Raw genomic sequence first — 21,425 nt, forward strand, 5'->3', positions numbered from 1 at the left:
TTATAAGAAATTATAAATGAGCAAAAAGGATTTTGCCTACCTCACAGCACTTTTTGTCTGCCCTCCTCTTGGGTCTCCTGACTAGGTTATGTCAGAGCCTGATAAATGCTCTGCAATTGTGCCCAGAAGCCCAATTTCCCCAGCTTTCTCTGCTAAGAACAGGTTTTTGAAACCTATGATAAGCATTTTTCCATATTATTTACCTTTTGTCAGGGAAGTATCAGCCAAACTTATTTGAAAACAGAAAGGTTGTTTGGGAAGGGCAGATGGGAATGCTTTGGTAGATACTGATGTGAAAAAAAAAAAAAAAAAAAAACTACCTGGATAGTTCTTCCTCTTGCTGAGGGAAGAAAGAATAGGAGTGGAAATAAAAGATGGAAGTAGGCAGAGCTTGGGTATGCCAGGAGAAGATATGTATATGGTTTGACTACATCAACTGACAAATTATGTATTATAAACAAGTTATGGGACACAAAAGGTTTTCAAAAAAAAAAATCTGATCCTTCATCCTCCCTTATTCTGAAGGAAAAGGACCCAAAAGATAGATGTTTTCAGAGGCAGAAACACAAGTGGCTCAGAAAAGATGTGAGTGACAGACTAATTTTTCTCCCCCCAGATGTTTGAATTTCTCATATTTAGAAGTATCTTTTAATTTCCTTCATGGGGGGAGAGTCTGTAAAATGTCATTCTACGTACAAGGAGAAGTGAAATCCAAACCTATCATCCAAGGCTCCCCATTGAGGCAGAGCCCCAGCATGTCTTCTTTTGGAGAACCCTCTGCACCTTGCTTTCTGTTTCTAAACCGTTGTGATGTGTGCTATAAGAGGGACCTCTCACCCTCATTCTGTTAAATGTAGGAATATGGATATGGACAAGTTATGCATATGACTTTAAAACTCATCTCCTTTTTCACTGAAATGTCAGTTGGTCCAAAGATGGGCAGGGTAAGACAGGCACTCTGATCCAGTGTAAACTGAAGCAGTTAGGTAAAATGTGTTCCAGCACATGAAAAAATGTTTCTTTCCACTCACTCAGCAATTCAGTTTCTTGTAAACTGATGCCAGCATAATAATTCCAAATTCAAAAACAAAACAAAAAAAAACTCCATACACAAAGATATACTAAGCTATACTACTCATATTTATCTAGTGAGTTGAAATCAATGTGTCTACATCCATTGTTAGAGAAATTTAAATTAAATTAAGCTTTGGTGTATCCCTTCTATGGACTATTTCACAGCAAAAAAAAAAAAAAAAATGCTTCTCAGAAAGTGTTTTATTAGAGAAGTGGTGATGAGCACTGTAATCCCAGCCACTTAGAAGGCTGAGGCAGGAGGATCACAAATTAGAACGCAGCCAGGACAACTCAGCACTTAGCAAGATTCTGTCTCAAAAATAAAAATAAGAAAAGAACTTTCAATGTAGTTCAGTGATAAAGCACTTATCTAGCATGTGTGAATCACTTTCCTATATACAAGTAATGAACACATGGAATTAAACACACACACACACATACACACCAATATCATTTACATTAACACCCCCCAAACTGAAATACTTAGGAATAAATGTAGCAAAATATATACAAGATCTATAAAAGGAAAACTACAAAACTCTGATTTAAAAAAAACATCAAAGAACTAAATAAGCTCAGAGATATTCCATGTTCATGGAAAGACTCAATATCGGCAGGATGTCAGTATTTCTCAACTTGACCTATAGATTCAATGTAATCTTAATCAAAATCCCTGTCAGTCATTTAATGGATATTGGCAAATTGATTCTAAGGTCTATTTAGATAGGTAAAAAGGAGCCAAAACAGCCAACAAAATATTGAAGAACAGAGTTAGAGAACTAATGCTAACTGACTTTAAGACTTACTTTAAAGCTATAGTAATCAAGACAGAGTGGTACTAGAAGAAGAGACCAATAGATGAAGGGATATTAGAGCCCAGAAACAGACCCATGAAAATAGACTCAACTGATCTTCAACAAAGGAACAAAAGCAGAAGAATGGAAAAAAGACAATCTTTTAAACTAATAATCTGAAAAAACTGGTTATGTGTTAAAAGAAAAAGAAAAAAAATCTAAACATAAACCTTATATCTTTCAAAAAATACACTCAAAATGGATCAGACCTAAATTTAAAATGCAAACTAGAGTATAACACAGAAGCAAATCTAGATGAACTTAGATTTGAGAAAGACTTTTTAGATACAACAGCAGCACAATCCATAAAAGAATTAACATGCTGCACACACTTCATTAAAATTGAATTTTTCTGCTTTGCATAAAAACAGTCAAGAGAATAAAAAGACAATCCAAGGAATGGGAGAAAATATTTGCAGCACCCATCTGATAAAGAACTGCTATCTAAAAGATCTCTCTTAAAACTCAACAAGAAAATAAACTCTATTAAAAAAAAAAAAAACAGGCCAAAGATTTTACCACTTCACCCAAAAAAGCATACAGGTGACAAATAAGCATATGAAAACAGATACTCCATGTTCTATGCCATTAGGAAAATTCACATTAAAACAAGAAGACATCACCACGCACCTATTAGAACGATGGAAGAGGAAGTGCAGCAAGAGCAGCTCTCATTCACCACTGGTGGGAAGGCAATGTGGTGCAGCCCCTTGGAAGACAGTGCCACAACTTCTCACCAAACTGAACTCTCACCATAGCACCCAGAAACAGCACTCCTCCCCCATATTGACACTCTGTCCACACAAAAACCTGCATGTGGATGTTTGTATCAGCTTTATTCATAACTGCCGAACTTGGGAGCTACCATGATGTCCTTCAATAGGCGAATGGATAAACTGTGTTCTATCCAGACAGGAGAATATTAGTGCTTCTAAAAAACAAACTACCATCCATGAAAAGACACCAGGAAACTTAAATGCATTTAATTATGTGAAAAAATTCAATAAGACAAGGTTACCCACAGTATGATTCCAATTCTATGGCATTCTGAAAAGGGCAAAACTATTGAACAGAAAAAGGTATCAATGGTTGCCAGAGAAGGCAGGGAAGGATGAACAGGCAGAGCACAGAGGATATTTAGGGAAGTGAAAATATCTCTGCATAATACTATATAGAATATACCTGTTATTATATACTTGTCCAAACCCAGAGATTACACAACATTGAGAGTGAACCCTAATATAAACTATGGACTTTGGATGAAAATGCTGTGTCAATATAGGTTCATCAAATATAATACATGAACAACTCTGGTTGGGAAAGTAGATGATGTAGGAGGCTATGCATGTGTAGACACAAGGATTATATAGGCAATTTCTATACCTTCCTTTCAATTTTGCTATGAATCTAAAACATAGTCTTTTTTTAAAAGGAATGCATCTAATGAATGAGCACAACTATTTTTTAGACTCAAGCAACAAAGGTAGAACTAGTCAAATGGGACTACACAAAACTAAAAAAGCTTTTGCAGAGCACAGGAAACATCAACAAAGTGAAAAGGCAACTTTCAGAATGGAAAAAAAATATATTTGCAAACCTCATATCTGAAAAGAGGTTAATATCCAAAATTACAAGTAACTTCTTCAAATCTATAGTGGGCCACAGGCTTGAATAGACATTTCTCCAAAGAAGACCTACAAATGGCCAAGTATGTGAAAAGATGTTCAACATCACTAACCATCAGGGAAATGCAAATCAAAAGTACAATGGGATGAGCCTTTAGAACATGATGCTAAAGCCGTCAGCTATGCAAGATGACTATGTTCTAGTGACCTGTTGTACAAGACTGTATCTATAGTTAGCAATCTTTATTCTAAAGAAAGTGAACTAAGTGGTACTTCAATATGAGGTTATACATTTTTTTCTTCTACATTTTTACTTTTCTTTCCAAATGTCCTAAAATGGTCATATATTCCTTTTATAATCAGAAAATAGAAACCATATTGAGGATATGCATGACTAAACACAAAAGGCATGCCAAATATTTTGTTTCTCTCCTTTTGTTCTGATTAGCCTAATAGCAACAAGGTTGGGAGCTGAAATATAATAAAATGTAATCCAATTTTATAATGGATAAAAAAAAAAAACACACATCAGTGACAAACTAGGTTTCTGGAACTGTTTTTGACTGTCTAGACCAAACTTAATTTAAAAGAAATATACTCCTGACTAGAAAGTTACATTACTCAAATTTAAACAGGTATCAAGAGCATACCACTTTGTTCCATGAATTTATTCAACAGTCAACAAATAAGTACCATGCACTGACTCTGTGCCAGGCACCAGGGATCCAACAGTGAGCAAGACAGATGGGATTTGTGCACTTAAGCAGCTTGCAGCAAAGTGGGGCTGAAAGGGATGGTTTGTACACACCAACCCAGCTGAAGCTCATTCTAGAACAACTGCCAAAATCAGATGCTAAAACTATAAATTTTTATCATTCCATGTTTAAAATAAAAATAATCTAGCTAAAATAAAAATAATCTACATCACATTTTACTTCTTCTTTCCATATAGCACTTTGAGAAATACACAGGTACTTCTGAGTGGTGGCAGAGAGAAATCCAGAACCCAGGAATAGTGTGAAGAGAGCAAGGGCTTTGAAAGTCCAGCTGCAGTGAGTTCAAATACAGATTCGGCATGCTGCCTGGCACAGGTGAATCTCCTTCTATGACTTCACTATTAAAATACGGATAAAGAGGGTGAGCTTACTTTGGATTTTATTCTGAGGCATAAAGGAAACCATCTGGTAAGTGTGCCCAGCACAATGCCTGGCACAGATTTAGTGTTCAAACAGATCAATCCTTTGTCTTATCTGTAAAATATTACTGTTTAAGCATAAAAGCAAAGAATCAAGGACAAAGACGTAAAATTCAATGAATGGGAGGAGTGCAGTAACTGGCAGGGTACAGGGTTTCTTTGGAGGTGATGAAAACGTTTTGAAATTAATTGTAAATGATGGTTGTTTAACTCTGAATATTCTAAAAACCAATGAATTGTACACTTTAAATGGGTAGATTGTATGTTATGTAAATTATATCTCAATAAAGCTGCTGTAAACATTGTGTAAAAAAATCAATGAAATACTCAGATCAATATGCTTAGATGGGCCAACAGCTAATCTTTGCAACTAATGAGACCATTTCCATTTTGCAATCAGAAATATATCTTCAGTTCAAAGTCCCTGTAATGTCAAGACTTCTGTACCATTCCTTCTTTACAGGGAAAAAATTAATAAGCAGATCAGACAATATGACACACACACACACACACACACACACACCCTACAAGACAACCTTAATCTTCTACACCCATGTCCTAAGAAAAGCTTACTTTTTAATGTTTTACATTCTGTGTTCACACACAGTAATAAGTTTCATGCTAGGCGCTGTGGTACATGCCAGCTATTTGAGAGACTGAGGCAAGAAGATCTCAAGTTCAGTGTGGTGAGACACTGTCTCAAAATAAATATTTTTTAAAAGGGCTGGGCACATAGTTCAGTGGTGTAGCACCTGCCTAGTATGCATGAAGCTCTGGGTTCAATCCCCAGTACCACGGGGGGGGGGAAAGAAAGGGCTAACGACATGCCTTTATATGGAGAGTTTGAAAGTTCTTGCTGCATATCTTAACACCCAATGTCACCATACCAACATACACACCCCAAATGAACCAGAAACTAAATGTTTGGCCTAAAGTCAGTAAGATGAATCCTACTTTAGAGCAGCACATTTTTCACACTGGCAAGAGGTAAAGTGACCATGTGTGTTGTTGCTGTGCAGCGAAACACATTCACTCATGCTACCCAAACTTTGGCCACATCACCTCATTGGGAAAGCACAAAACAAGTAGGGTCAGGAGTAAAGCAGAACAAACCAGGAAAACGGCCCAAAGCCCACGAAATTTCTACCATCCTTTTCCTCTCCTTCATTCAATAGGTTTTTATGGTCTACTGTATGCCCACATGAAGACCCACTCTCCATTTATACTCTCAAAAGCTGGAAACATTTTCATTAATCTTAAAAAAGAAAATACTTCAGTGCATTTTGTTGTTGTGTATTATGTATCCTTAAAGGTTGTACTTTTATTTAAAAAGTGTTTGCTGGCCCTGGTGTGCGCCTATAGTCTCAGCTACTCGGGTGGCTGAGGCAAGAGGAACACTAGAGCCCAGGAGTTTGAGGTCAGCCTGGGCAGCATGGCAGAAACCCTGTCTTAAGGGAAAAGAGGCAAGGAAGGAAGGAAAGAAATCCACCACTGTGGTCCAGCAAACGCGCAGATCTGATTTTCAAATTGGTGTGCCTTTTCCATTGGCAAATTGGGCAGTAAATGTGCAGTTTGGAAGGACATGGCCACCTTTGGGCTGCGCTGCCACCAGTGATATCTCAATCCACTCTCTTATGGGCAAACCCCACTGCAAGGTGGCCCAGGAAGGTAAGAGAGAAGTTGATGGCCCATATACTGGGTAGGACTAACTAGTAGTTTTTTCAGTCCCTCAAAACCCTCTGTGGCATTCTGGTAAGAATCCAGGCTGGACCCCTTTTCTTGTTATCACAGTGATAAAACTATGCTCATCTTAAAATCACCTGTTGAGTGGGGGCTGATTTACCCCCAGTTAGCACTTACAGAGAGCACCAACCATTGGCCATCTCAAAGCTCCCCATAGCGTGTGGTTATGATCATCACTAATGTGAGGTGTAATGAAATACACAAGTTAACAGTGTTCAACTTATTCCCTTTGTGAGTCAAAGTTGAATTTATAAAATCCCAGAGATATAAATAATACCTCGCTCTGAACAATTATTGCACAAACTCCATGCTTAATTGCTGAAAACACAAAGTCAGCCTGGATTAATGTTTAATCTCTACTCAAGGTATTCAAAATTTTAAAAGAAATGTTTTATTTGAAGTAATAAGATTGTAAGTAAACAATGCAGAACAGGAATGACAATACCATATGTTAAATCCATCCTCAATTACATAGGATCATTTGCCTTTTAATAAATTAGTTTAAAAACCCCTTATCCTACACACAGTTATGACTTTGGAGATAGAAAAGAAGCAGAAGACTTTTAAGGACATCTCTAGTGGTTCAAAAAAGAACCATTTATTTCTCCAGTTAATTACCTTTAAAGCATAATTCCCCAAATCACTTTTCTTTTCTTGGAAGCTGAACACATAGAACACCATGTGAGGAACTTCCTATGAGGTGGCAAACCTCTCACACCTGGTGCCAACTCTTCCCATTAAAAATCACATTCACTACCCTAAGTTGCCATCCCCTCTGAAAACTCCCCCTGATTCTCTGAGTTCAATTCGTTCTTTGCTACCTTAACCACTTCCCTTACTAGTATGGGTTTCTAAACTATTTCAAAAATCATGCAGCAGAGACCACACAGGAATAAAACTATTGTGTCTGGCTCATTGGAGAAATCAACAGTAAGGACCATCCCCACCACATTAATAAATTAGATAGATTGGTATCAATTAGTGATTCAAGATGCCCCTCAAATCTTCTGTGGCATTCACCTTGAGGTTTAAGGCTGGACCCTCTTCCTCAATGGTCATTAGACAACCAGGCTCATCTGCCACACTTTAGCATCTTGACTGGCACTACCTACTCTGTGGTAAATAAGCAGGTGACCTGACCATTTTATACTTTGGAACGTGAAGCAATAATACATGTGATTCCCTTAAAGGGAAACAGATGGTCAAGGAACTTGCAGACGGTTCAGCTTTCCACCTTGCCCTGAGACTGTAGTTCTCAACTGTGTCTCAACATTAGAGTGACCTGGGACAGCTCTGATAAAACACCATTGCCAGGTCACCAAACCCACTAGTGAAAAGCTGTGGTAACACCTGGACATCTGCATGTTTTTAAAGCTCCCCAGGTGATTCAAAGGCACAGTAGTGAGAACCACTGTTCCACAACCTATAGATGTCTGAAGGGCCATCATTGGCAAATGCCAGGTTTCTTTCCCTCACTTCCTTTTCTTCAGTAGCTTTGCCTAATCATTAAGAGACTAGAGGGGATGGGAATGATACTGTCAGAGCAGGGGTAAATGACCATCACAACAATGGACAATAGACTTAGTTGAACCAAGTATGTTCTTGGATATGCCCCCCCAAGAAATATGAGTCAATAAAATACAAAAAGACAACACATTCACAAGAGCTAAAAAGCCAAGTTCAACACATATGTATTTATACACACTGTACTATATACCATGCTTTTTTCTTTCTCAAAAAAAAAAAAAATCAAACAAATAATTATACATAGTCATGTGTGTCCCAAATGTCAGGAATGAAATGCTGAGGAAATTCTTTCCAACATCTGTGAGTAATTTTGTACAATACATCATTGCTCCTATGCATTCACCTTAAAGAAAGATCAGAGTAGAAAAACCAAACATCTAAATGTAGTAATAGTTTTGCTCTCCTATTAAGCATGGTCTAAAACTCACTAATTTTTTCCAGAGGGAACTTCACTAGTAATTCTTTATTTCAGAACACAATTTGGTTCTTACAGACAAGCAGGATTTCATGTACTGGCAATAACAAGGGGGGGGGGGGGGGTTCAAAGATTGTGAGTAAAAGAACCATCCTCTAGTGAGGAATTCCAAGCACAAGGAACAATAAAGTGTTAAATAGGGATTTCACATTCCAGTCTCACTATTCCCCACCACAGCCAAGAAAACCATGAGAATATTCAACATTCCCCAAAGACTTTCAATATGAACACTTAAAATTCTAGGACCTTAAAACACACACACATATACAACTTTCACACACATGAATGCACATAACAAATTAGGTTTGTGCAAAAAACTCTACCAGTTATACAATGCCCTCGATGTAAAAACACCAGGGAAGGGATTTTACCCAGCTCAATCTACAGAACATTAGTCAAAGCACCTGACAGTTTTATAAGAGCTCCACTCGAAGCTCTTTGTTTAGTGAAACTTCATACTACCAAACTATTGTATCTTACTTTTCACTCTCTTTTCCCCAAAAACGACGTCTTTACGCTCTGCCAAATAACTGGCTCCAAATGTATTTGTTCTATGTCTGTTTTACCCAAAAGGGAAAATTTAATGGTCAAGTGGGCTTCATTTTTAAGTTGGTACAAGGCTTTAAATACAATGTACTGAGAAAAGAATGCAAATGGAATGCTCTAGAAAATGGTTGCACATTAAACACACATCTTATATCCCAGGCAGTCACCAAGATGAGCTCTTAAATTCTATGGAGGTCATGTTTAGTTTTATTCAGCAAAAATTTCTCTGTTAACATCTCCAGCTCCTTATTATCATCATGGAAAACATCCATACATCCCCAAACCCTGGAAAATGTGGGTCAGTAAAGAGAAATTGAGAGCTGCCCAAGGTTCTGCACCATCTGAGGCTGGGTCCACCATATGAATGAACAAAAGACATCCACAGAGACAGACAGAAGACAGCATATAAAAGCAGGTACATCAGAATCAGCTGACTGACTTTTCAGAGGACAGTATGGAATGGGAGGCTTTATATATATCATTATCAAATAATAGTAATCATACCTCTTCAAACATATGACTAGAGTATCAGAATTCTGCTTCAACTCACGTACTGCTACAGTTTTAAAGACAGATTGTATTTTTCTAAATAATCCTATCTTTTATTAGAGGTTAAGGTTAAAAGTTGAAACTAAACAGACTTCTAAGCAAACTAAAAAACAACCCAAGCTGTCCCAGAAAGTTTGTGGCTAATTTTACAACATCACCCAGTGAGGTCACACTGCAGGAACTCAGTCCTAGCCCACAGTTAAATAAATAAAATCATGACAAGCACTGAACTGATGAGCCTAAATCACAGCTAAGAAATGGGGAGACAGCATTTCACTCCAGTGAGCAATTATCCAGGTACAAGAAAAGCTGACTTCAAGTGTATGGAAGTTAACTCCTGGCTCCTTCCAAATCTTTTTTGTTTCCCTGAAAAAGCTGCACCTAATTAACTATGATCTTACTAATGTCCCAACTCCTTTTCTATACTTTTCACACTGAAGAATCCTTCTGAAACCCTTTCCCACCACTTCTGCTCCAGGGAAAAATCCAAGGGAAGGCAAAACTGTGCACAACCCGGAGGGGGTGGGGGTGGGGGTGGTGTGACCAGACAGAAGCTTGCCCTGGCGCTGGGGGGAGGGTTGCCTAAATAGACAAGCAAGCTAAGAACAATTTAATTCTGGCTCCTCTTACCATCAATTCCTCCCAATGTGGTTTCACAGTATTGTTTTAAATTGGTTCCCAGAATGTCTAAAAAAACCCCAATTAAAAATATAATGAGGGAGAAGATGAAAAACCCCAAAATTTCTAAAGCCAAAAGTAAATTTTAACCATCACTTCCATGTAAGCAAACAAGAAACACACCATAGCTACTATTTTCATTTCCTTTTCTTGTGTAATTAAGTCTTTTTCTCTCTTTCTGGCACTGTCCACACAATTTTTTTATCCAATTATGAAACATATCATACAAGAGTAATGTAATAAGTAGAATTCAAAGCCTTATCGAAAAACTTTTGTTTTTTTCTATCTTGAAACAGCTTGAGCTACTTCTTGCCCAGCAATTACTTCCCCCACCTACTCCCCACTCCCACCCACTCAGTCTCTTTCACATATATTCTATCTTCTCCCTTTGAATTTTGGCCCTCAAGTTTTTTGCCTTGATTCGGGGGAACCTAATGAATGATTTTGAGTCTCGGACACTCCTTGTTACTCTCATCTTGGTCTTTACTCTTACAAATGACAGTGATTCGCAACTGCCAACCCCTTTAAACTTGACCGGTTTATCTTAAATGGGGAAAAAAAAGTGCCCCCAGTTCTTCATTTTCCTTTGTTCCCTTTGGTGTACTCTGGGATGTACTTCTTCCTTATACTCCTCTACCTATTCTGAAGGAATCGGTGACTTCTCAATCCTTGGCAATTGGTTTTTAGTATTTGTTGGCCTGTTAATGACACAAGCCATCTGAAATACCCTGTACCTGATGACCATGTGCTATGAGACGTGGCCAACTCTAATGTGGATCCACTACCAGTGTGGCACATGCTCTGATTTATATTTCCAATAGCAATGACAGATCAATCCATTTCTCTTGTACCTTGTTTCCCTCGTGACTAATGGACTGCACTTGCCAAATGGCTTACTGAGTTAAGGGGCAGGAAAGGTCTCATGTCTCTGGCCACCGAAGAAATGACTGGCTCAACTAGGGTGTACGCCTTTGACCTTGGCTCCATTAGCTCTGAGCACCAACCAGCCACAACCACATCATGACAATGGTCCTCGCTAGGTACAAGAACCTTTGCTCCATCCAGAAGGTAAACATAAGCTTCCATATCACAAAAGCAATCACATCAAGACAGACAGATTGTCTGACACACCAAGACTAAAATGAACATGACATCTATCGCCCTTCCTAATTTCCACAATACCTTTTAGGGGAATACCTTTTAGGGTTACCCTGACCCTGCTTCTTACATTTCTTCCCTATTAGCACTTAAAGTGGAGAACCACTTTTAGGGGCACCAACTCATCCTGAAGGTAAAAGCATCCATGAACAAGAAGACGAACACAGTTCTTAGGTCAACAAAAATTCAGAGAGCCTTAAAAGCCTCTTTTCTCTCCTCTCTGAATACCACAAAACAAATTCCCCTCACAGATGGACAGAAACACAACAACACAGGGTAGAGGGCATAGGAAAATAAAGAAAAATAAATTGTATTTACCTTCTTCTGTTTCATGCCACACGATCCCTTCCAAATTCACACTGGTCCCAGGTTCACAGGGCCCCAGACACTCTGGCTCTGTCACTACTCCAACTTCACACGTATTGACACCCACAGAACGAGTCCGAACCAAAAGCTGTTCAACTGGTGCTGCAATATTGGATGAGGATGGGGGAAAGTAGGAGGGTAGAATCTGAGGCGTGAGACTGCTGGAAATCGGTGGCGGTGGTGCTGGCACTGTGAACAGGGGGTCAACCTGAAAGACAGACAGGCTTACTGCAGAGGCGCTGCATTCTCGAGTTCTTTTTAATGCAATCTGTTTACATCGCTTCTAGAATACATCATCATTCCAAATTCCATTTGCAATTATAATCTGCTTTGAGTGTTTTAATGATGCCAAAATATAAAGTAGAATAGAAATGATTATTGTATTTTTTCATGCCAAACAAGGTAAACGTAAGAGCGCTAGCTTCCTGAATTACAGCCAGGCCTTCGATGTTCTAAATTCACAATGAACAACCTGTTTAGTCTCAGTAGATGTGAATGAAAAATGTGTTGCAAAATTAAGACTATTTCCTACTTGTACTGAAATCTTATTTTCAAAATTATATGCTTTTCCAAATGATAAACTCCAATAAATACCAATAAACAATAAGGCCTACATTATTGGACATTTAAGTACAGGAGATGGACCAAAATTGTTTTCAAAGTACTTTATAAACCATAATAAATTAAATCACCACTAAAATATATTAACTTACTGTGCTGAATATATAAAATATATAAACTTGATTACACACACTGAAACACATAAACTGGATATTATTAGCATGTATTAAACATCAACTCCTAATTAAGTGTTCTATTGCAAAGTTGAGCAGAATTCATAAAAGAGAAGAAATAAATGTATGTGCTCAACTTCAACAGAACATTAGTTCTTCCAGTGCACAAATCCTTTAGTGATTCCACCTGTCAAGATCCCTGATGAATTTAACCAAAGCCCAGCAGCCCTCTTTCTAGATACAGGAAATAGAAATGACAGTCAAGTACAAGATCTTCTGGTGCAAAGATATCTCTTTTGCACCCCCGTCCCCAGGAGGTCAGCAAAGGAGGAAGTCTAGAAGTCTGGCATGATGAATCAAAGCCTATGCATATACTCAACAGGCAGATCATCAACCAACCTATTCCTTCTTTTGACCCATTTACAAACTTGGAGCTATTACAGAATAGCTTTGACCCTGGTGACAGGTTATTGGTTGTGGGGAAAGCTACACAAAACACACCTGTACTAGGACTCCAGATTAATCCTATGTCCTGATGTTGCCCATAGATACAACCTGCATATAAAGGATGACACCTTGCATGCATTATCAGTTGGGCTAACAAATCATGCATGTTTAAAAGGACACATAGAAGATTGTTCTGGTAAAAATGCTATCTTATCTGTTGTTCAGATACATCCCTAGTTACCCTCTGTAGTAACTTGGCTACAGATGTAATATCACAGTCTTTGTTGCTTAAAAAAAGCAATAAAGCAAAACAAAAAGAATATATTCCAAGAGAGTCAGATAAGGAAGTGTGCTCCTAAGTTAAACAGCTGAAGCAGTCAGCTGTGTGGGATCCTTGTTCAAATGCCTGTAGGAACTACTTCTGCAGTTTGCATTTCACTAAAATGATAAACTGACGTTCACTTGCCTGAGTGATCCAAGCCGAAATAGAACAGCCCTTCACCCATCTGCATGTTAAAGAAACTTAATTTCCTGCTCTCAAAGCTGCCATAAAACTTCTTTTGCTCCATGCATTTTATTGTTCTATATTCTTGATCACAGAGTCCAAGAGAGAAAAGCATTTTGCAGTTCAAACCCCAGATATGATGATTTATGATTTTGGGTAAATGCAGCTTAATGTGGATCAAAGTTCGCACTGATAGTTCCTATTTTTAAATGGGGCTGACAAATGAAGAGAGAGGTTCTGAGGCAGGAAATATAAGCAAAGGGGAAAAAAACCACATCCAATGTTACCTTGTAGTCTTTATTACAACTAAAAAAAAAGTGTGGGATTAGAATAATTTTTCAGAATTTTAAAAAAGTAAGAAAATTATAATCAGTTCTACTTGCTCCCAAAAACTTCATAATTTGTACAGTTCATTATAAACTGGCTATAATTCAACACTATGCATATAAACTATAAGGACAAAACAGAACAATATTCTGAAGGTGTTCTTTACATGGCCTGATTCAGAGCCTCCATTAATACCAGGATAACAAATAGAACTAGAGACGAATATGCAAGAAAATGGAATAAAGACAGCATCGGCTCCTTGATTTTGGAGATGAAGACACAATGGGGCAATGAATGCTACAGAAGTTAAGGGGGCAGGACACGTTGACTCTAGGATTTTGGCCTCCACTCTGATACTACTTAGCTTGTGACCTTGGAGAGTCCCTTAACACCTCTGAGGCCCATTTTCCTCAACCAGAAAATGTATTCCTCAACCTTCTGAAGTTGGTAATAAATCCTATCACAACAGTTTCTAGACCAAATCCCTATGTTTATTTTGATATGAATACACCTCCGTACTATTCATGATATTTATATAATTTCAAAGATCTAATTTTCTCCTTTAAAATTTTCCTCTTCCTCTTCTTTGACTTCATGCATGCTAAGAACAAGCTCTACCCCAACCCAAAGATCAGATTTCTGAAGAATCTGGTTGGCTTGAGGGTAGAGCCATGGTATCCTATACGCCTACAAATAAAATAACTGCTTATTATAACTATGCAATCCAAATGTTGGTGATATTATAGATGGAAAATTGGAACCCCGTCCAACATGTTTCAAAATGACAATACTAAGGTTCAGAGATGTTGAACTATAAATATGAATATCCTACATGATAATACTCTACAATTCTCAAACCTGATAGGTAATAATCTTACAGGTTCAAATATTTTATTTACCCAAGTGAATTTCTCTTAGTTTCTCTCCTGTACTGGCTTTCCTTATGGTAGCTCAAATATACCACTGAGCAAAGGCATTGGATGGGCACCTCTGGTACCTCCTGAGAAGAGGAAATGGAACCCCACCTTCTCCCTGCAGCAAGCCCCTTCTCTTCTTCCTAGGGAGAGAGAGGAGTACAAAGACCATCCATGTGGTCTATGGCAGGTACCTCTTCTCTAGAGGTCACCAATGAAAAAGAGGTTTGGAGGTGGAGAATTAGAGCTACTCCCGGAGTGCTTTATCTGGCAAGTATGCTTTAGAGGTTTGTTTTGTGTATTTGGGTACTGGGGATCAAACCCAGGAGCACTTTATCAATGAGCTACAATCCCCAACCCTTACAGCCCCCAGGCCTATTTATCTTTTACTCTGAGACAGGGTCTTTCTAGGATGCTGAGGCTGGCCTCAGACTTGTGATCCCTCTGCCTCAGCCTTCCAAATTGCTGGAATAACAGGCATGCTCCATCGTGCCTAGCCAGGTTTGCTACTTTTAAAAATGCTCCATTTTTTTTGCCAGTATTTGAAACATTAGAGAGGGATCTGAATTTTTATTATATCTTCAAATTAAATTGGATAATGTGCTTTGCTGCGCCATTCCCCGTGGCATCAGCACCAGGGCTGAACTTCAGCCTTCCCATCGACTTGCTCAGCACAGGCAGCTTGAGTTTGTGCTTCCAGCCTTTCCCTGAGACAGTCATAGAATGTTCCACCAAGAAGGTCAACAAGACCAATCTACCCAGTGAGAAAACTGCAGCCCCTATTGTGTAAGGGCAATAAGCCACCACTAGTGACAGCTGGAGTGTGCACAGAAGAGTAGCATACTATGAGCAGAAAATTTACAACAGTTCAGTATACACTGGGAGACAAAGAGGCATGGGAGGAAAATAATTCAAAGAATGTGGCCGATTCTTTCTTCCAGGTAATGCCCCCAGTGGAAGATGCTCCCACAAAAAGGTTTCAGTTCTCAGATATATCTCAAGGTGTCACCCACCAACCTGCATCTACTATATGTGGTATTATATGTAAAGCAGAATTTTAAAGGATGCTCCGTAGTTATTTTTGCCTTTTACGAAAGAGCAACCTGACTGCACCCTGACTTTTCAGGTCACTGGTCCATGAACTGAACCACAATCTCTTCAAACAATGAAGCTCACTCGTTAAGGCAGAGGGTAGCAACAATTTCCACAGGATACCACCCTGACAGAAGGCAGCCCAGTAGATGGTGAACCTGGGATTCAAATCCTGGCCCTATCTATGCTTGCTGTGTGGGACCCTGAGTAAGTTACTAGACTTGGTGTCTGCATCTAAGAAATGGGAATGATAATAACAGTTACCCTCACTGGGTTGCAGCAAAGATTTAATGAGATAATTCATGCAAAGTGAATGCTCAGCACAGTGCATAGCTCAGTAAACACTGGCTTTAAAAAAAAAAAAAAAAAAAAAAAAAAAAAGGTCCTTGGTCTGATATTACAGTTCCATAACCCTGCACACAACCTTACAAAGCTCTTTTTATATCCTACTATATTTAACATAAATCTATAATCCCCTCCAAATGCATGGTTAAGTGCGGTTAAAGTGTGTTAAAAGTACAAGAAAAAGGGGCTTAACCCAGAGAAGCTCAGCCTGGGGAAATATTGCTTCTTTCATACACTGGCATCTGGCAGCAGTTGACTAGCTTAATCCACCCCCATTTTATAGTTTTACAGCAATGATGCGATTGCCACAGAGGTACCGAAGAGTTCTAAACTACTACAAAAATCTCCTTCTACTAATCTGTAACTGCACCTCTTTTCAAGCACTGCCAACCCCAAAATTTATTCCTGCTTACCTAAACTCAATCACACATCCACCCAATAGACAATTATAGCACACGTGCTGTGTGCCAAGCACCACAGAACTTGCTAGAATGAGCTAGCCCAAACCAACCAGGTCTCTACCTTCATGACTAACTGCTGAGTGAGCAAGACTGTCACACTAACCAAATCATCACATAAATAGATGAAAATTATAGCTGTATTGTAGAACCACATCCATGGGACTGTCCTTGGTCGCCTGAGTGCAAAAAGCAGGGCACTGGTAAAAGACAGTGGACATCAGTGTTGAGTTGAAATCCCACCCTAACTATTAGCTGTGTCACCTCAGCAAGCCACCTGATCTCGCTGAGCCTCTGTCTTCATTGACAAAAATGGAGAGAGCATCTACCTATGTGACTACAATGTGAGATCCCACAAATAACCTTAGCTCAGTGCCTGGTACAGTGCAGCATTTGATAAACAGGATCTACTGTATTGTAAATGTTATTATCATTATTACAAATACATTTGAAACCTGAACTAAAAACAAACAAACAAACAAACAGATCAGTGGTATGGTTCAAAAGAGGAGGTTATGGGGCTGGGGTGTGGCTCAGTGGCAGAGCACTTTGCCTAGCATATGTGAGGCAAAGGGTTCGATACTCAGCACCACATATAAATAAATAAAATAAAGGTATTATGTCCATCTACAACCAAAAATATTTTTTTAAAAAATCTGGTAGAACAAAGTACAATTAAAAAAGAGAAAGGAGGTTATGAATATCTTCCTGGAGGAGAAATCCTAATATAGTTCTAATCAGATATTCCTCATTTAAAAGTCAGTGCAGCATTATTGATCAAATAATAACTACAATAAGAGACCAGAATAAAGAACTGGCCAGTTTTAGCTACGGTTTTTTTGTCTGACCTCTTTTCTGTCATCTTGATGGGACACTGATGTAACCCATTAGAGCCCAAAAGAGGAAAGCAGGAAAGCAGTCATCTCCAGTAGAAAAGGGAAAAAAAAAGACCCATAAGTCTAACAGCTGGTGGTGGCAGCCTGTCAAACTGAGGAAAGTTAATGTCAAGAACAGACGCGCGGCAGTCTCTCACTGTTATTTTTGCATGATTATTCCCAGGTGTTGGAGCACGCTGAGCAGTAGCCTGGCTATTTATCACGCCAGAGAGTCTAAGAGCATGGGAGGGGGGAACAGGGAGGACAGAGGGAGGTGGGGAAGAAAAGGTTATTTACACAGATAGCGGCACTTAGTGTGTGCAATCAGAGGGCTGGGGGGTGGGGGGAAATCTGCAGAGGTCCTGGCAATATTTTCTCTGTTCACCTTATTTCAAGGGCTTCCTGAGTGCTGATGAACAAGTACGGCTCCAAAGCTGGAGTGCTGGTGGTGGCAGGTTTTTCATCACTCGAGCATTTGACAGTGTCAGCCAGAGATGGTTTTCGGTACCAGCAAACTGACAGCAAATGAGGAGGGGTCTCCAGGGCAGGGCTGGGGAGCGTTCCAGTGGGCATTCCTGCTCCACCTGGATACAACAACGGACATTCAGGTGGCTCTATGGCATGAGACACAGAGTGCTCCTAGGTAGAGGGAGAAGATGGAGTCCAACACTGCAGACAGGCAAGCCTCCTAAATGCAGAGTGATTCCCTGCCTTGGCCAGGTCAGGGCCGAACCCTGCAGGAGGGAGCTGGCCCGGGGTTTCTGCCATCTGTTGCCACAAATCTCCAAACCCATCCTACTATTAACCCTTCAATCCTGGTATTCCCAGATTGTCAACAACCAGAGGGGGAAAGGTGTTTTGTTTTGCTCACAGTTAATATTTTTACATTCTATGTGCATGCTGAGTTATGATTACTTAATGTTCACATTTTCTCCATATCCTGGTATTTGGCTATTTTATGAGGTTGCCCACAGTCATCTCTTAATTTAAAAAGCATTAGAGACTGCACTACAGTAGAAGTCACTACTCTTGAGAGGTAACCAGTGCCAGAGTTGCACTTGGCATCTGCCTGACATTACTGCTTCATCAACAAAGCAGGGGAGGCTTAAAAAACTCTTTGCAAGTTAATCAAATCTGAATTTCCACCCGATAGACAAACCTGGAACCGCTATATCTGTGGTCATTCCTAATCCTGCCTTTCTTAAACATGATACAGACTTTTCAGAACCATGATCAGGGCAATTTATGCTTCACAGTCTGTTGCACAAACAACATAGGGAAATTCTAAGGGTCTAAGGCACCAGAACTCCATCTCCTTTAACTCCCCATCATCCCAATTTTACAGAGGCAGAAACTAAAGATCTAACAGTATGTGCCACTTATCTGAGGAACTGAAACTTAAGGCTAAACCTTCCTGGTTTCAAAGTCCACAGCCTTTCTTGTAAAAATAGTAGTAACAACACTGGCAGCAGCTACTATTATGCTAGGTGTGGTGATGCACACCTGTAATCCAGCAACTCCAGAGGCTGAGGCAGGAGGATATCAAGTTCACAGCTAGTCTCACCAATTTAGCCAGACCCTCAGCAATGTAGCAAGGCCCCGTCCCACAATTTAAAAAAAGAGAGAGAGAGAGAGAGAGAGAGAGAGAGAGAGAGAGAGAGAGAGAGAGAATGGGAATGTCGTTCAGTGGTAAAATCACCCTGGATTCAATTCTAGTACCAAAACAAACAAGACAAAAACCATCAAGGGATTTTTAACTGTTTTAACACTTAGAATTGTAGGCAGGATTATACTCTGCATTCTGCCATTCTATCTTCACAAGATGGTGAAGAGAAGTTTCTTACAGACGAAGTAAAGGACACTTGGGAAAAGTTAAGTAACTAGAAAGATGACTGAGGATGCGTTGGCTGAGTCAGATTTTGGGTCTGCACAATCTAATATCAAAAGTAAACTCTACTGAATGTAAAATAGAACATGATGTGGAAAGAAAATCTTCTCCAAAGGTGATTTCCTACCCTCTTCTGAATGCTGGAAGCCATACTCCTGAATCCATGTTCTTTGCCCACAGTTTGAAACAGTTCATCTCAAGGCTTCCCAGCAAATACTGCATTCCCTTTGCAAACCTCCTTCTAAAGCCCCACTAAAACCAAAGCTCAGGTTTGGTTTTGTTGTTGCTATTGTTTTAAACTCGTCCAATTCTAAAAGCTACAACTACATACATTACGTGGGAATTACATCACTATTTTCATTTTTGCACTACTTGCTGTGAAAACCTACTTTGCCCTAAATAGCAAGTCACCACAGTCTTAATGAATCAAGTGTGGTTCAGGCTTAGCAACTGACCTGCTGGGATGGGCCGGGGCACAGCCAGGGTTGTGGCCTCACAGGGTCAAGATGGATGCTTCCATTTCTAGCCAGGACCTAAATTCAACAATCCAGCTCCTCATGGTGCTGTGGTGGGGAGGGTGTCACCAACTATTGGTGGTAACCCCAGAGATGTCTCTGTGTACAACTCACAAAGCAGAGACTCACATGGCCAGCCACATGTGTCAAATATGCTCTGAACAACAGTGACTATTTTTAACTTCATCCCCTAGCCTTGACAGTTTTCAGAGTACAACAGAAGGTACTGAGCACCTAAGACCAAGCATAATTAAATGACTCCATTCAATGCCTTGTTTTTTTTTTTTGTTGTTGTTGTTTTGAAGCCAAACTAAACCTCCCCTTAAAGACCCTTAATGAGTTGAGTTCGCTGCAAAGTGACAATGGTAGAGGTGGAGCAGATGCAGGGCCAGGGACCTTGAAGACTCTTCCACCAGGGCACATCAGTTGTCACATACTTAGCCTCATTTGTGTTCTCTGAAAGAATCCCATCCCATTGCTGAGCCACAGATACTTAATCTGTCTGAAAGTGCCGCTGACATCTTTCACTGCTCAGAGAGCTGGGTGTGCTTTAAATAGTAGCAGTAAATGATCAGTGTTTTCATATCTTGTTCAAAAGCATTCTCTGATTTCCTCTCATCCTGTTTCCAAAGACACTTAAAACACGAAAATAAGCTACAAAGAAACGGGACCATCATAAAGGTACGAGAAAAGCCTGTGTTCTTGGATTAATCCTTTTCATATAAGTCCCTTTGTACAAAGCTGAATTCCTGAAAAGTTTCATACAAATTCCATGTCTATCAATTAGATCTCATTCCTGGGCCCTTAAGAGAAAGAGAGCTCTATGGTAAACTCTGGGTATTGCTTAAGGGGCATGCACCTACATTAGCCCATCAATTTCCAATTCTGTGGACAATGCATGTACCTTAGTAGACACTGGCCATTGGTAAATGTAGTGCCTATCTTTGCAGGGCTCCTAACTTCTCCTTGAAGTCACTTTGAAATTGGGTAAAGTCCGAAGGTACCTGACCCTCACCTTCCTGGATACAAACAAGATTTAAAGAGAGGAGGAAGGCAGGGACCAGTAAGGAAAGAGATCTGTTGAGGGATAATCCCCTTCTTCCTATTCCCCTCAATTAACAGCAATCCTTTACATTATATTAAGAAATCTCACTTGAAATTACAGCTAAATTTTTAGACATTTGAATGATAAACCCGACACATGCTGCCATGACAAATTAAATGACGAGGGTGTGTCTGAGTCACACAGTGTGGGAACTAAGGCAGTGTTTTGGAAAGAGTCAAAACCTGCTTTTCTAAAGCATCATGAATCAGCTACAGAAGGGACAATTTTGACTCCCTGACCAGGATACTATCTTGGTACCACATTCCTCCCTGCAAAATAGCAGCATTGCTCACAGAAATTCAACACTGTCTGAAAGGCTCAGTATGTACATCTTGTCCTTCTTCCTTCCCTCCCTCCCAAACGCCCATCTGAAATACTGATCCATTCCATTAAATTAAGGAATGTTTTGAAGCCTTAGTTATTGAATACA

The 21,425-nt window shown here is 39.5% G+C and overlaps 1 protein-coding gene across 6 annotated transcripts in view; it reads right to left on the reverse strand.

Annotated features, from left to right (window-relative positions):
• ZNF608 (zinc finger protein 608) overlaps positions 1 to 21,425 on the reverse strand; it is a gene marked incomplete at its 3' end in the record, with an annotated part of 106,849 nt that overhangs the window by 51,339 nt on the left and 34,085 nt on the right. For all 6 annotated transcript variants that reach the window (XM_081280331.1, XM_081280327.1, XM_081280328.1 and 3 more), the window contains one exon: positions 11,743 to 11,998. In XM_081280331.1, the coding sequence (XP_081136457.1) occupies positions 11,743 to 11,998 (256 nt within the window). The remainder of the gene's footprint in view (positions 1 to 11,742; positions 11,999 to 21,425) is intronic.

Source organism: Spermophilus citellus (genome assembly GCF_964194105.1).
Source record: "Spermophilus citellus genome assembly, chromosome: 1".
In the NCBI taxonomy this organism is placed as follows: Eukaryota; Metazoa; Chordata; class Mammalia; order Rodentia; family Sciuridae; genus Spermophilus; species Spermophilus citellus.